The sequence below is a fragment of the Euleptes europaea genome, chromosome 15, assembly GCF_029931775.1.
Source record: "Euleptes europaea isolate rEulEur1 chromosome 15, rEulEur1.hap1, whole genome shotgun sequence".
NCBI lineage: Eukaryota > Metazoa > Chordata > Lepidosauria > Squamata > Sphaerodactylidae > Euleptes > Euleptes europaea.
Window position 1 is genome coordinate 38,267,083 of NC_079326.1, and position 16,844 is coordinate 38,283,926.

Consider the following 16,844-nt stretch of genomic DNA (forward strand, 5'->3'; position numbering starts at 1 on the left):
AGAGGACTCGCTAGTGAAATGGAATCTTTGTAAGGGAGAGGGTGACGATAAAAGTTGGAGCCGTCCGAATGATCTGGTTAAGAAATGTGACCAGGCTAGCATGCAACATCACTCAGGTTGGGGGGTGGAAGGCATCCCACTTTTTCAAAGGTTCAGCCCACCTGCTTCCCTCTCCCCTCAATGGAAAAGTATGAGTTGGAGCACCATGTCATCATGTGCATCTCAGGAAGTCTCTTCGAAACCCCCCCCCTTCCCAATAGAGCTGGACAGTCCGCCTGTTCGGCTTTGAGTTTCTCCCTTTCTGAGTGGCATCTCACACTCCTCCTCAAGTTCTGGTTAATTATTAAATCTTCATCTGTTCTAGGTTTATTTCACAGAAGAGACAACACCCTGTGTTTGTTACCACATATGGCGACCAAGGACTATGGCAGGTAAGGAGCAGAACCAGGCGCATTCTTTTATCAATCTGTGGATTTGAGGTTGAGTTTGTTTTGCCAGCAGTAACTCTGCTTTAAAAGTGAAGTGCGATGTATACAAGGGGCCGTACCTCCTTCAACAGCTGTTGTGTTGTATTGGCGAAAGTGTTGGAATAATGCCAGGGGTCTCAGATGTCATGAAGTCTGTCATGGTCTTGCTTGTTTTCATGCTTGTTTTGTTTGCCTCTCCCCCTCCTGCAATTTTCTGAGAACTGGAAGCTCTGAAGCAAATCAAAGCAGGTAGGATGGAATTATTGAAAAAGTAGCTCTATCCTCTGACGTTTGGAAGGAAAGGAGAGTGTGGCCTTTGCAAAGAAGTGTTTATGTTGCTCATGTTTGCTAGCAAAACAAAGGCCGAAAGAGACGAGCTGAAAGTCTTTCTTTGGTTCTGAGAAACCATCATACTAGAAGAGGAATAGGTTTTTATACCCTGCTTTTCTGAACTGTAAGGGGTCTCAAAGCAGCTTACAATCACAGTCCTTTCCTCTTCCCTCAAGAGCAGCTGGACCCCTCCTCCATTTAACGGGGTGCATTACAGGCACAGGGCCCCGAAACTAGCATAAGAGCAAGACACTACTCCACATAAAATGGATGCCTCTCAGAGAAGTGTGCGAGCCATTTTGTGTGCATGTCACAGGCAGGATGGAGTTGGCAGTTGTGTGTTTTCCCATGGACCAGGGAGTGCCTGGCTTGACGATGGGCTGACTAATCATTGTGTCACCTTAAGGTGATTCAATCAGCGCCCTGAGCAGACCACTATCTACACCCACCCTGGCAATCACACAGTATTCTGGAGAATACTCCCAGCATCCTGTGGCCTGAAAGCTCATCAAAGATTCATACCTGCAACTATCACAGCAATCAATCAATATCCTAGAGAATATCCTAGAGATAAACACACGAAATGCTTGTAAATTTGGAGATATGTCTCTTTACTTCGTTGAGATGCTATTAAATGGAAATTGCAAATTTGTACCAAGATGTTTTATCCACTGAAATTCAACGGAATGATTATGCTGTGGTTTTGGAAATAGTACTGTAAAGAATGACTGGTTGGGTATGGTTCGATACAATATTGACAATTTATCTGCACTTTTGATATTCAAAGCTATGTATTGTGTTTATCTTTTTATAAAGGAATGGTTACATTTATCAAATTTTTGTAAAGGGACCACTGACAAACAGTACTTTGAAATGCGTTTGGTCTTTTATGGTTAACATTAGGGTTATAGGTATGTTATTTGTTTATTAAAGGATATTTAATTTGTTTAGGTTATATTGGTTTTGGAGAGAAGATTCGTTTTTATCTGTATCATTGCTCCTCAGCCTTTTCTGTTTGTCTTGGTTCATGATGATGCCATATAACACAACAGAAAGCCAATTTAGGGTGAGAACAATGCTTGCTGACTTCACATTTTTGTCCCTGTGCATGCACACTAGGGTTGCCAGGTCCCTCTTCGCCATCAGCGGGAGGTTTTGGGGCGGAGCTGGAGGAGGGAGGGGTTTGGAGAGGGGAGGGACTCCAATGCCATAGAGTCCAATGGCCAAAGTGACCATTTTCTCCAGGTGAACTATCTCTACCAGCTGGAGATCTGTTGTAATAGCAGGAGATCTCCAGCTAATATCTGGAGGTTGGCAACGCTAATGCAAACAACCCCAAGCCACTGAAAAGTGGGCACTTTTCACAAGCTGTTCAAGTGTTCCCTTCCTTTAGTTTGACAGTCGCAGTCAACCAGTATGGTATACATGCTTAGAGTGTTGTACTACAACCAGGGAGATCCAGGTTCAAATCCCCACTCTGCCATGAAACTTGTTGGGTGACTCTTGGGCCTGTCTAACCTACCTTAAAGGGCTGTTGTGATGATAAAATGGAGGACAGAAGATGTAGGGACATGTAAGCTGCCCTGAACCCACTTGGAGGAAGGAATGGATAAAAAAGTGATTGATAGATAGGCTTAACCCTAGTTTAAATTGCTGGGATACTTGTTCTCCTAGCTACAGCTACATCAGTATGTGTCATGGTTAGAGTAATGGATTAGGATCTGGGAGGCCCAGGGTTGAATCACCACTCTGCCGTGGAAGCTCACGAGGTGACCTTGGGCCAGTCACTTGGTTGTGAGGCAAAAATCAAAGGTAGAGAGAACGATGTTGTAAGCCACTTTGGGCCCACGCTGGAGAGGCAAGTGGGGTATAAATTTCTAAAGAAACGGTTACTTAACCACTTCCGTCTCAAAAATTCTTCATTCCCCATTCTCATCAGTATTACAACTCTCTGAAGTAAAGTTACGCTGCTCATTTGGCATGGTACAAGTCCCCCCACCCTCAAACATATTATGCGTAACCTCAGGGAATCACACAATCAATTTTGTGAGACCGACAAAAGACGCATACAGTTTTGCTTACATCAGAATTACTTCCATTGCTTTCGAGACCATGTGCCTGGGGTTGTTGAGGGGAAGGGAGGAGTCCATTAGGGGAGAGAGAGAGAGAGAGTTAGGAGGATAGAGCTGTTTTACTGCAACACATTAAGATAGCCGAAAATGCGACAGTTGGGGCTGCTGCGCTAAGGTGATCTTCATTGTTGCAAGGCAAAAATGTAGTTTAGATTAGCACATTTTTACAGGGCTAGGCAAAGTTGTTCATCTGTGTAAAAGATCTGAGTCCGGTTAACTAGCAGATGCCTGTGCCCTTTACGAAGCACTGCTTTCGAGATAAATGCAGGTACCCTGGTGCAGTGATATGCAATGTGTGGTGGCAGGGCCGGAGTCAGCATACCCTGAGGCCGGGCAGCTGCCAGGGCCCAGGGCTTCTATTGGGGCCTACTGCCACTGACTACCCACTTGGGTTGCCAACCTCCAGGGGGTTTATAACAACAACAAAATAACTTAGGCTGAATTAACAATGTTTCCAATGTGCTGTTGTTTGGTTTGGAAACCTCCAGGTGGTGGCTGGAGATCTCCCGCTATTACAACTGATCTCCCACCGATATAAAACAGTTCCCCTGGAGAAAATTGATGCTTTGGCACTTGGACTCTATGGCATTGAAGTCTCTCCCCTCTCCAAACCCCGCCCTCCTCAAGCTCCACCCCCAAAATCTCCAGGTGTTTCTCATCCCGGAGGTGGCAAGCCTACTACCCGCTCACGATCAATAACTGTTCATCTCCTTAGACTGGAGGTATACATTTGAGAAATACATAATGCTGTGTTTTCCTGAAAACTTTGGAAAATGGGAATCACCCATAACCACTGGACTATACCTTGGGGTTATTTTTAGCTGATCCGAATGCAAGATACTATGGCTTGCTCTCGCCCCACATCGTACAATTCGTGGATGCTTTAAGCAAGTAGAAATCGCACCGGGCAACATTTTTGTTGTGTCGTTAGCCTTTGAGCAGCCTCCCCAACAACCAATCTAAGGAGATGAACAGTTATTGATTAATTACTGTGCAGTCTTAAGTGGTGCGCATCTTTTCAGCTTACGCCTGGGTTTTTTTGGCAGTAATGATAGAGGGGAAGTTTACACCTTTGCACATTCTGAGATATGGATGTAAAAAGAACTGTCATTCTCTTGTTCATTTTTCAGTCAAGAGACTGAATTGACATAAACACTGGTTAATATAAGACATACTGTGGCACCTTCTGATTTGTAATAGTGGTTCTGCTATGGGGCTGTGAAGACAAAAGAACCATTTTGTTCTTGACATCAGCTTGACATTAGTTTATTCTCCATTTTGTATGCTCAAAGGTTTGTTTTGTAGTTCCCAGAGGCCTAGCAGAGCTCATAGCTAACAAGCAACACCTGCAGCTTGTTACCCCAGCAGATAGCGTGTTCAAGGACCGTATTGCATACCAGCCTAATTGGGTGATTCTACTCATTTGTGGGAAGATGGGAGGGGAAAAGATATCACTCTTTTCTCCTGTGAACCTTATTCTGGTCCAGAGACTTCCCCCTGGTAACAACTTTGGGAATCATGGGTCATCTGACCTGAGTTCACTTTGCCATAAGTTTAGCTATGTCTCATAGTGGATACCTTTCTATTCTATTCTAGTTACACTGCCTTACCTTCAAAATCTATGTAACTTTCTCGCGAAGCCGTAGAGCGGCCTGAACCAGCATAAGTATCTATAGCAATATCAGCAGCTATGTAACAATGTAGTAAGTCTATTTAGTCAGCAATTACTTTTGTTATTTTCTATGCAGGTGTCCCTTAAGATTCTGTAACCTGCATTTTAATCAATTTGAACCTTTTATTCTTCAATAAAGCCTTTAGCTTTTTAAAGGTGGTTTGAATTTACTGGCCTGGCTTGGTTTCTCTACAAATAACACTGGAGCTCAGCAAGGGCTCAGTCCTGACAGAGGCAAATCATGAGCCCCGTGGCACAGAGGGGTAAGCTTTAGTACTGCCGTCAAAGCTCTGCTCGCTCAAGAGAAATTAAATGAAGTAGATTTATTAAGAGATAACACAAGCATTGTCTGTACTTGCTTTTTTCCTGCACCTCTTTGAATCAGATCCACTGGGTAATTATAATGTTACAGATACAGGATCGAATCTAATGGAGCCCTAATAGAAGGCATTTTCATACTTGCAAACAAGGGTGTTGCTGCTTTCTGCTAATTACCCTTGTGCTCCTCAAATGCCATTCCCAGGGATCTCCTGAAACTTAGGAAGAGCTTTTCTGGGACTGCAGTAGGAAGGAGGATGTAAAATAAATAAATAAAAAAAAATCTCATTCTACAGACAGAACTTTGCTGGATCTGAGCCACAGAAAACTGTGCTGTACAATCCTGGGCACTGATATCTTTAAAAGATGTAACTAGCTGCATTGATTAATAGTAAAACAGAAAAAAAAATCTTATGATACCTTTTATTAAGACTGGCATACAGTGTGCAAGCTTTTGAGTTCTCAGGAAATCCTCACCAGGCTGTATGTTTGGGGTAGGATTGCCAACTCTGGGTTGGGTAATTCCTGGACTTTTGTGGGTGAAGCCTGGGGAAGGCACGGCTTGGGGAAGTGGAGGACCTCAGTACAATACCATATAGTCCCCTCTTCAAAGCAGCCATTTTCTCCGGAGGAACTGATTTATGTAGGCTGGAGATCAGTCATAATTCTGGGTGTCCTCCAGACTCCACCTGGAGGTTGGCAACTCTAGTTTGAGTGTGTGGAAACAGGTAACAATGATGAAGAAAAATAGTTGTTTTTATATCATGCTTTTCTCTATCTTAAGGAGTCTGAAAGCAGCTTACAATTGCCTGCCCTTCCTCTCCCCAGAACAGGCACCTTGTGAGGTAGGTGGGGCTGGGAATGTCCGGAGAGAACTGTGACTAGCCCAAGGACACCCAGCAGGCTTCATGTGGAGGAGTGGTGGATCAAACCTAGTTCTCCAAATTAGAGTCTATTGCTCTTAACCACTGCACCATGCTGATCTTAAATCCCTAGGCTGCATTTGGGATAGAATTCTATGCTGACCCCACCAAATGCAGAGTGTGGTCAGGATCGCAATGCGCCTTCTGGCTTGCTGGGAAGAGGGAGTAAAAAAATGGACAGTTTCCAACTGAAAACACAAAAGCCAGCAGTTGATCAAAGGTCTCTCTGCTGTTGTTAACGTTATAGTTTATGGATGGGGAAAATTGCTGCAGTTTCTCTGGGAGGTAAATTACTTGAATAACTTCTGCAAAATGTGTGTCCATTGTTATTTCCATAATTTATCCTATAATGTAATTTATGGAGAGTAAACACTTAAGTGCAGGAAGACATTGACCCTGGTCATGGGGAACGCCTACCTATTAACGTACAATTCCAAACTGCTTATGAGACAGAAAAGAAAAAAAATAATTCAAACTATCCAACTCAGATAAATAGGAATGCTATTTCCAGAGGGGTATACCACCTGCTGCTATGTGGGAGGCACACAGTGAATATGAATAGATGAGATTCAGAGAATAAGCATTTGGAGAAAGGAATTGCTATCAAACTTTTGTGTGATTTTTCATTTATGTATTTATTTCCACATCCTCTGACCTAGAGATTGCCTTAACATTCTACACCTGAAGTTTCATCAAATAGTGGTTGAGGGTTCTTGGTTGATTCTATTGTGTGTGTATATAACATATATCATATTGAGACAAAATTGCTGAGTTCCGAAGTCTGGTTTTAATAAAACCAACAACAGAAAAGAACACCAGTCATTTGAAAAAGGAAGAAAGAGCCCAAAGCAGCATGGGGGGAGGGTGGGGAGTAGCCCTGGCAGGTTTTGATCACAAGGAAGATAAGGCAGAAAGCTGACCATATCACCTGCGCTCCAGTGAGACTGGGAATCTCCTGGAAACAAGCGCCAGCAATCAGCACCATGCTGCAAAAACAGCGGGAGCATCACAAATGAAATTTATGTAAGTCCGGCTACTGGCAGGAGAGATTTCCAGCTGCAGGACCAGCTGGAAAATGAGCCCGCAATCAGCACCATATAACTGAGCAGCAAGGGTCCAATGAACATGTGCGATTAAAATACAACAACAACAAGGCTCTGAGAATGCTCCGTTGCTATCAGAGAAACACACAGCACAATGGAAAGGGTTCTTGGAAGCACAGAGCAGGCAGAAGGATTTATGCTACTTTTCCTGATCTACCATAGTGTGGAAAATCCTAAGGGCTAATAGCCACAGGGCTATTCCCCCTGCCCCGTTTTCTTCTCTCCTGGTAACCGTAATTTGCTTATGTACTATGTCATTGGTTCAGATCCTTGCAACAGACTCCGTTTACATCCCATTAAAGTCCATGGCAAAACTCCCATCGATTTTAACAGATTGGGGTTGCTGTCAGTGATTGGCTGGCTCTGGGCCCAGTTGTTTCAAGGCGAGGCTTCCGCTGGCAAAACACTGTAGGGAATCTTCCTGCATGATATTAGAAGTTCATCTCCCCTTTTCGTAATTAGTCCAGAAGGGTTTTACAGATTAAGACCACTGCTTGCTTTCGTCAGTGCTCTTTATTTTTAGCCCAGACTCCGCATTAAAACTTCGTCCTTCCCTCGGAATTCTTTATCGGTTTAAGCACAACATGACCTACTGTTGTTGAGTTAACTCTCTCTTCTAAGTTTTGTTGATTTCTTTAAAGGAACAAACAGGAAGGATTCAGGTCATGTTCTCCTTAGGTTAGTCAAGAATTGAATCATCAAACATTTGCACAGAAGCATATGGGCTGGGATCCAGATAGCAACTTCAGGTGTTTGTATATGTCTAATGATGAGTTTCCTTTTCCTTTGAACAACAGATCCTCATACCATATCACGATTTTTTAAAAAATCCCTTCCATTTTAAAGGGGTGCTCTTTGGCAGTGCAATCGTAAGCAAGGTTACACCCTTCAAAGCCCATTGACTTTGAAGAAGAAGAAGAGTTGGTTTTTATATGTCAACCTTCTCTACCATTTAAGGGAGACTCAAACCTGCTTACAATCACCTTCCCTTCCCCACAACAGACACCCTGTGAGGTAGGTGGGACTGAGAGAATGTGACTTGCTCAAGGTCACCCAGCTGGCTTCGTGTGTAGGAGGGGGGAAACAAATCAAGTTCACCAGATTAGCCTCTGCCGCTCATGTGGAGGAGTGGGGAATCAAACCCGGTTCTCCAGATCAGACTCCACTGCTCTAAACCACCACTCTTAACCACTACACCAAGCTGGCTTTGATAGACTCACAGTCCATTCCTCAAAGATGCAGCGGCCAGGGCTGGCGTGGCCGTGGCACTGCTGCAGTGCCTCCTAAGAGGTTTCACGGCTGCTATGTGCGGGGAAGGGGCTTTTAAAAATAAAATTTGGAAAAAGGGGGGAAAGCCCCATAGCAAACAGTGATGCTGCGCCAACAAAAAGGCAGTGCCGTTGCTGTAGGGGGTGTTCTCGGGTTGAAAGGGGTTAGGAAGCTGCCTAAACACAGTTCTGCCCCCCTGGAACACCCCGGAAGCACCTCCCAGGACTTGTGCCAGGACGCGATGCTGCCGTGGTCCAGGGGGGCTGGCATAAGTGACACTACGCCAGCGTCTGTGCCAATTTGCATGGCGCAAGTGGCAGGGGTCACACCACCTTCTAAGTCCATTCAGCCCCCAACCTCAGGAATGGGCTGTTAGAACAGTACTACACATTACGGAGACAGGTTGGGTCAAAGGTCTCCACCCTGTGTCCTTTGTAACAGTTCCATCTGCGTTGTGGGTTACTCTCAGTTCCTATTCATATGGTGCCCAATTCAAACTGTGACTGTGGTGTATGTGGAGAAGGAGCTTCAGTAGGGTTGACAACCTCCAGGTGGTGGCTAGAGATCTCCTGGAATTACAACTGATCTCCAGGTGACAGAGGTCAGTTCACCCGGAGAAAATGGCCGCTTTGGAAGGTGGACTCTATGGCATTATACCCCACTGAAGATTCTCCCTTCCCTAAACCCCACCCTCCTCAGGCTCCACCCCCCCCAAATCTCCAGATATTTCCCAACCCTGAGCTGGCAACCCAATTGCACCCATTTTCTCAACCTGAAACGGCCCTGGGGGGACTTTATTACACAGAACATAGGGTGGAGACTGGACCAAATATGTGTGCTGTAAAATATGTAAAGAGGATGGGTCACGCTCACTCTGTTTAAGATTGAACTATGAGAGGCACAAATCCAAATACTGTTGGGGGAGGGGGAACGTGAGCAAAACAATTTCTTTGGATCCCTGCCGTGACTTATTTTGCTGTCTAACTGTGGCATTTAGAATATGATTGTGCATGTGATGTAGATTAAGTACTCTCAGCCTCCTTCAGTGACAGTTCCAATAAGAAAATATTGCCTGGATTATAGAATTGATACCCTTATGATCCTGAACATCTCATTTGTCTTATTTGATTTTGACCCCCTTATCTTGGCCTTTTGAAATGTCTCTACATTTTTAGAATATTAAAAAATCAGTATATATTGCAAATGCTTCTTTACCATTGTAGTCTCTAGACGGTATCAATCCAGCATATAGGAACCATTTTGGTAGGTACTGTAGGCACATTTGTAGAAAAGGCATATTGTATGAATTGACATGTCAAGATTCTCAAGCCTTCAGTAAGCCATATTATCCTTGGTATCAAATAGGATTTCAGAAATTTCTGTTCATTTTGTTTAGTTTTGAGAATATTAAACAGTAATTCTTTCCTGTGATTAACATACCGATTGATTCAATGTATATTTTACATTGAAGAGGAGAGTGACTCATAGAATTCGGTGAAGACAACAATTTGTTCATTGCAAACACATGTTTCAGGCAACCAAATAGACAACTGTATATATGGACATCACTGGGTGGCCAGTATAGAAATCAAATAGATTACATAATTGAAAGCAGAAGATGGAGAAGCGCTATTCCCTCTGCTAAAACAAGACCAGGAGCCAACTGTGGTACAGACTATGAATTGTTAATATAGGAAATTAAAATAAAGCTGAAGAAAAACACCAGAACATTCATAGTGCCAAAATACAATCTAAGCAATATTCCTGAAGAGTTTAAAGACCATGTAAAGAACAGATTTGCATTACTAAATTCAAATGAATGTAAACCAGAAGAACTAGAGATATTATCAAGGAAGAATGTGCAAAGGCTATTCCTGTGGCCAAAAGAAATGAAAAGCATCAATGGATGACTGAAGAAGCTCTTAAAATTGCTAATGATTGACTAGAAGCAAAAGTAAAAGGTGACAGAAACAAAAGTCTAAATGCAGCATTCCAGCAACTCGCATGTAGAGACAAAGATAACTATTATAATGAACAGATCATGGACAGCTATGCCTGCTTTTAAAGGGAATGGGTGTGCCAGAGCATCTGATTGTTTTGATGTGCAACCTGTACTCTGATCAAGAGGCCATGGTTAGGACAGAATATGGAGAAACAGAATGGTTTCCAATTGGCAAAGGTGTTAGACAAGGATATATTTTATCCTTCAATCTGTGTGCAGAACACATCACAAGGAAAGCTGGATTAGATTTAGATGAAGGTGAGGTAAAAATTGGGGCGGGGGAAAGATCATTAACAATTTGAGATATGCTGATGATGCTACATTACTGACAGAAAATAGCAGACTTGAAATGACTACTGGTGAAAGTTAAAGGAGAAAGTGCCAAAGCAGGACTACAGCTGAACATCATGAAGACAAAAGTGATGACTACTGGAGAATAACTCAGCTTTAAGGTGGACAATGAGAAAATTGAAATTGTTCAAGACTTTATATTCCTTGGCTCCAACACTGCAACCAAGAAATCAGAAGGAGATTGAGACTGGGAAGGGCAGCCATGAATGAGCTAGAAAAGATTCTTAAGTGTAAGGATGTGTCACTGGCAACCAAGATCAAGTTAATTCATGCCATCGTATTCCCTATTACGATGTATGGATGCGAAAGCTGAACAATGAAGAAACATGACAGGAAGAAAGTAGATTCCTTTGAAATGTGGTGTTGGAGGAGAGTGTTACGGATAACCTGGACTGCCAAAAAGACAAATAAGTGGGTTCTAGATCAGATCAAGCCTGAACTCTCACTAGAAGCTAAAATGACTAAACTGAGGCTATTGTAATTTGGTCATATTATGAGAAGACTAGAGTCACTGGAAAAGACAATGAAACTATGAAAAGCTGAAGGCAGCAGGAAAAGAGGAAGACCAAACATGCGATGAATTGACTTTATAAAGAAAGCCATGGCCCTCATTTTGCAAGACCTGAGCAAGGCTGAGCAAGACCTGAGCAAGGCTCAGGTAGGACGTTTTGGAGGACATTAAATCATGGAGCCTCCATGAATCGGAAGCAACTTTACGGCACTTAACACACATTATACTATGAATACAGGTTCAGCAAATTAGTGGAAGGCTTATCTGGAGCTAGATGTTCCACTAAGCAAATATAAGGTTAAAACATTTTTTTAAAATGGAAGCAACACATTTGCTATTTTCATTTATCTAATAATTCTCCCTGCACATTTTCTATTTGAAACATAAAGAATGGTGTGTTAAGAAAGACTCAGCAGTGGTCTTTGTAGACCCCATCTTTATGTTTACTACATCCTTCCATTCTTTGAAAGATGTTCTGGGCCCTTTTCAGCAACTGTGTTTCCAGTGCTCCTACCCTGTACACTAGGGGAGTGTGTTATGCATGATTGTCTGAATCAGGCAACACATATATTCCAGCTTCAGCATGCACAAACACATACACCCGCCCCCAATAGGGTTGGCAGGTCCCTCTTCACCACCGGCGGGAGATTTTTGGGGTGGAGCCTGAGGAGAGCGGGGTTTGGGGAGGGACTTCAATGCCATAGAGTTCAATTGCCAAAGTGGCCATTTTTCTCCAGGTGATCTGATCTCTATTGGCTGGAGATCAGTTGAATTAGCAGGAGATCTCCTGCTACTACCTGGCAGTTCTCAGGGGAGCTTACCAGAGAGCAATGTCTCTTGATCGTTCTAAGCTCTTGTCTCTGAAATTCACAAACTTCCAAGAGACTGACAGCTTCTTTCACCTATACACATCTCTCTTATGATATCAAAAAGATTATTCAGAGGCATTGGCATGTCATCAATCACCTACCGGGCTGTGATTCTCCTCCTATTTTAGGCTTAAGAAAAACCTCTGCTCTGAGGGATCATCTTATTAAAACCGACGTGTTACCCAGGAAATCTAAGATCACTGCACATGGTCATTTTAAATGCAATGGGTGTTCCGCCTGCCCGTACAGCCTACCTGTGAAGCAAGTCACTGCTGATGGTGGTAAATTTGTGTACACTCTTAAAACAGTTTTCTAACTGTGCATCAGCCCGCGTCGTTTACGCCCTTCTGTTTTCTTGCCCAGTTCCAAAAATGTACATTGGCTGTACCTGTTCGCCAAGTACGCTTATGCATTGGTGAACATCGTGCAAGGGTAAGGGCTCGAACTCAGGAAGCACCAATTGTCAGCCATTTTGTCTCTCATGGTCATAACAAATTCTTTGTTCTTTGGCAATACCAGCCTAAAGCATACCAGGCACAAGATGTTAAGAAGATTCTCAATTGCCAGGAGAGACGCTTCATTTTTCTTTTTAAAACATTAGCCCCTAGTGGCTTAAATACAGAATTTGACCTCTCTTGTTTTTTGTAACGTGGTCACTTTAATCAGTTGGATCCTTTTGAGAAATTTTTCTCACAGCTGTGTGTATTTGAGTTTGTCCCTGCATTCCTGTTCTCACTTCGAAGAATACTGACTTCTGAATGGGTTGATTACTCTTTCTAGATCCCTTTCATATGGGGTAAGACTTCATTTTTAGTATGGAGAGTTGTTCAATCTTTGACTCATTTTTAATATTAGCCTTATTGATTAGCTTCATTGTACCATAGGAAAAAATTGTTCCCATGAATTTCCTTTTGAAGATTCTTTGGACTGTTTGAAAAGCAGTGGTAAGCAGTCTTATTTTTGAAATTGCATTCATGTTGTTTCAAATGTATTCTCAACACTCTGAAGTTGTCACTGTATCCATTTTGATAAGCCTTATTATTATTATGATTATCATTATTTCTAGAAGCCATTATTATTGGTCTCTTTAAACATCGTTGTGGTCGCCAAGCTGAGGAAGGATTGGATTCCGAAACGCGTACTTGTGATAGACCCACCTTGGACCTTTCTTCGTCTCTTCATGATTTTTCATGGATTCTTGAGTATACATGAGCCTTTGTTAAGGCCACAGAAATAATTCTTGAATTTATGTTGTTCATGTTTTGTTGTTAAAAGCAATCTGTATATATACATTTTTTGTTATTTCACACCCAGTGAGGTTTATGTGTGGCTTTCAACACAGTGTTTATGAATATATGTTGTGTTTTGGATTTTCCAAAAAATAGAATTATTATATTCTATAATATTGTTTTCTTTTCCAGTTGGTATATTTCACATTATATTATCTTTGAAGCCACGTGCTGCCATTTATTATAGTTTCTACTATTTCCAGCATAGGTATTTTCTTCTTCCAGTTTACTACCTGGCAGTTGGCAACCCTACCAAAAAAGCAGGGTTTCAGATAGCCTGTACTGAAGTCAGAATATACGTGCATTGCCCTGTTCAAACACAATGGCAGTTGTATGCGTTGAGATGATTATGTGATGCACACTCTGCTGTAGGGTTGCACTTCCAGGTTGGGAAATACCTTGAGATTTTGGTGCGGAGCCTGAGGAGGGTGGGGTTCAGAGAGGGGAAGGATTTCAATGCCATAGAGTCCAATTGCCAAAGCGGCCATATCCTCCAGGTGAACTGATCTCTGTCGCCTGGAGATCAGTTGTAATAGCGGGAGATCTCCAGCTAGTACCTGGAGGTTACAAACCAAAATAACAATCACCCGGTGCTGTGTTGAGAGATACTCAATCAAAAAGCAGCACACTAAATATTAATCAAATACAGTGTATCAATAACAAGATTACAAGAATGAAAAGAATACCTCACTACCCAGAGCATGCAAATGTACAAAGTGCAAAATACAACAGATACTGAACAACACAATCACTAGACATATATACAATATATACAATGAAAAAGCAAACATGGTCCCACAATTCACTAGTGCAAAATCAGTAGGGAAAGAAATATTTTTGACCCGGAGTAGAACAATATTCACAGGTTTAGTTGGGAGCAGAGAAGCCCTCCCTTGGTTTCACTCACGGTCCTGAGGTCGAAGTAAGTCCCTTAAAAAGGCAATGTAAATCGTGCTGTGGGGACCATAGACCAAATATGGTTCAAATTCACAAGGAGTCGTTCAGAATCTGAAGACAGAACACAGATCCTGGATAGTCTTTGCGTTTCACCCAAAAAGGCTTCATCAGCCTAAAAATACAAATTGCATGCATAAAAGGATGTAAGTATGCACTGTAATAAGCACCTGTAATGATGTAGCTGTTTCCAGGCAGCCTCCTGTTAGTTCCACCCTTTTTCAAAGACTTCTCTTTGTTCTCTTTTGGAGGCAGAGAACTATTGTTTACAGTTAAAGCCATTTTTTTCCTAATGTGATAAAGCTGTGTTTGTGTTCCCTTTTGTACATGTTGTTTTCCTGCCATGTTTGAAGAGCTTCTGCCTAGCTATTTACATGCAAGAAACTTTCAGCAAACGGTGTTAGCCCTTGACGAGAAATCAGTATGAATATTTTATCAGTCAGACATGTATATTGTTACACTTGAGGCTTGGAAGTAATGCACCTCTTAGGAGCTCCCATCAGCTAAATATCTTGGTTCTTTTGTAATCCAATGGAGGGTCGAGTGTCATCACTAGCGTATAAAGCCCAAAGGATGCCCCAGGGTTTCATAAGAGCTGTTTAATATAAAGAAGAGAAAACAGAATTGAAAGGTAGGTTGATGGATTTCCTTGTTTGAATTGTGGACTGGAGTTTCCATTTGTTTTTTTAGTCAACTGGCACATTACAGGGATTCATTTAAAGGACAGACATTCATTATGTAGAAGAGCTGGAAACCAAACAAGTGCTTTGGATAGACTGCATGACTTTTATATGAGCAGTAGTGACTAATGCCTGGCATTGGTGTGTGTGTAGAAAAAGGGCTTATGTACTTCAAAACCTCTTGGGAAGGGGTGCCATGTATTAGCCCACCCCCATGCAGGGGTATAGGTTTTTCTGTCTTCACTGCAATATCCCCTAGAGAAGGGTTTCATTTTCACCCATAGGTTTAAAGACAAACTGCTCCATTAGATGTGGAAAAGTAATGGGATGCACCTTGGTATGGAAACCAGTGCTGTTCTCTGCCTCTGGTAACCCCAGCCAGTGAGAATCAGGCCTGCTTCTGTCTGCAGAGCCCATTCTGAGTTTGGTCATCCTGGGATTTTTAAGAAAATCCTTATGCTGCCTTTTCACGGGACCTGCTCCAGGCAGCTTACAAAATAAAACATAATCATAAGAACATAAGAAAAGCCATGCTGGATCAGACCAAGGTCCATCAAGTCCAGCAGTCTGTTCACAGAGTGGCCAACCAGGTGCCTCTAGGAAGCCCACAAGCAAGACAACTGCAGCAACATTGTCCTGCCTGTGTTCCACAGCACCTAAGATAATAGGCATGCTCCTCTGATCCCGGTGAGACATTATGACTAGTATCTGTTTTTACTAGTAGCCATAAATACCCTCCTCCATGAACATGTCCACTCCCCTCTTAAAGCCTTCCAAGTTGGCAGCCGTCACCACATCCTGGGGCAGGGAGTTCCACAATTTAACTATGCGTTGTGTGAAGAAATACTTCCTTTTACCTGTTTTGAATCTGTCACCCTCCAGCTTCAGCAGATGACCCCGCGTTCTAGCATTATAAGAGAGGGAGAAAAGCTTCTCCCTGTCCACTCTCTCCATACCATGCATAATTTTATAGACCTCTATCATGTCTCCCCTTAACCACCTTCTTTCCAAGCTAAACAGCTCTAAGCGTTTTAACCACTCCTCATAGGGCAGTTGTTCTAGTCCCCTGATCATTTTGGATGCTCTTTTCTGCACCTTCTCAAGCTCTGTAATATCCTTTTTTAGGTGTGCTAACCATAACTGTATGCAGTTTTCCAAGTGTGGTCTCCCCACATATTTGAACAAGGGGAGTATGATAACAGCAGTTTTATTCGCTATCCCTTGTCTAATGATGGCCAGCTATCCCTTGTCTAATGATGTCTCACTGCAACCACACACTGGGTTGACATCTTCATTGACCTATCCACTACCACCCCAAGATCCCTTGCTTGGTCTGTCGCTGCCAGCACAGATCCCATCAGTGTATATGTGAAGTTGGGCTTTTTTGCCCTGAAGTTCATCACTTTTTACGCTTGCACACATTGAATCTCATTTGTCATTTAAATCCCCATTCCTCCTGTTTGTAGAGATCCTTTTGGAGCTCTTCACAGTCTGATTTTGTTTTAATCACCCTAAATAATTTGGTGTCATCTGCAAACTTGGCCACCTCGCTGTTCACCCCCAACTCCAGGTCATTGATGAACAGGTTGAAAAGCACCAGTCCCAACACAGATCCAAATCAACACAGATCAAAACCATAAAATCTTAAAAGTTATTAATTAAAATCCAGTATTCAAAACCCAGCAAGAGCATAAATATACCGAGCTGGTTGAAATAAATGAACAGTTTCCAGGCTAAAAGCTGAATAAAAACAGTGTTAAAAATCAGCGCTGTCATTAAAAGCCTAAGTAAACAGAAACGTTGTGATCTGGCATCTGAAAGAAAGTACAGTAGGCACCAGGTTAGCTTCAAGGGGACTGGCTTGAGGTGTCCTGTCTGATAAAACAGGACTTTATACTGATACCTTTATACTGATACATGATTGGTCTCACGGTTTGCTGCATTCTCAGTTAGTGGTCCAGATACAGAGAAATG

General features: G+C 42.5%; 1 protein-coding gene across 1 annotated transcript in view; it reads left to right on the top strand.

The window, feature by feature from the left end:
• Positions 1–397: 397 nt before the first annotated feature.
• MYO3B (myosin IIIB) overlaps positions 398–16,844 on the top strand; it is a 295,217-nt gene continuing 278,770 nt past the window's right edge. Inside the window, exon 1 of the mRNA XM_056861063.1 lies at positions 398–431. Within this exon, the coding sequence (XP_056717041.1) occupies positions 409–431 (23 nt within the window). The 5' untranslated portion in view covers positions 398–408. The remainder of the gene's footprint in view (positions 432–16,844) is intronic.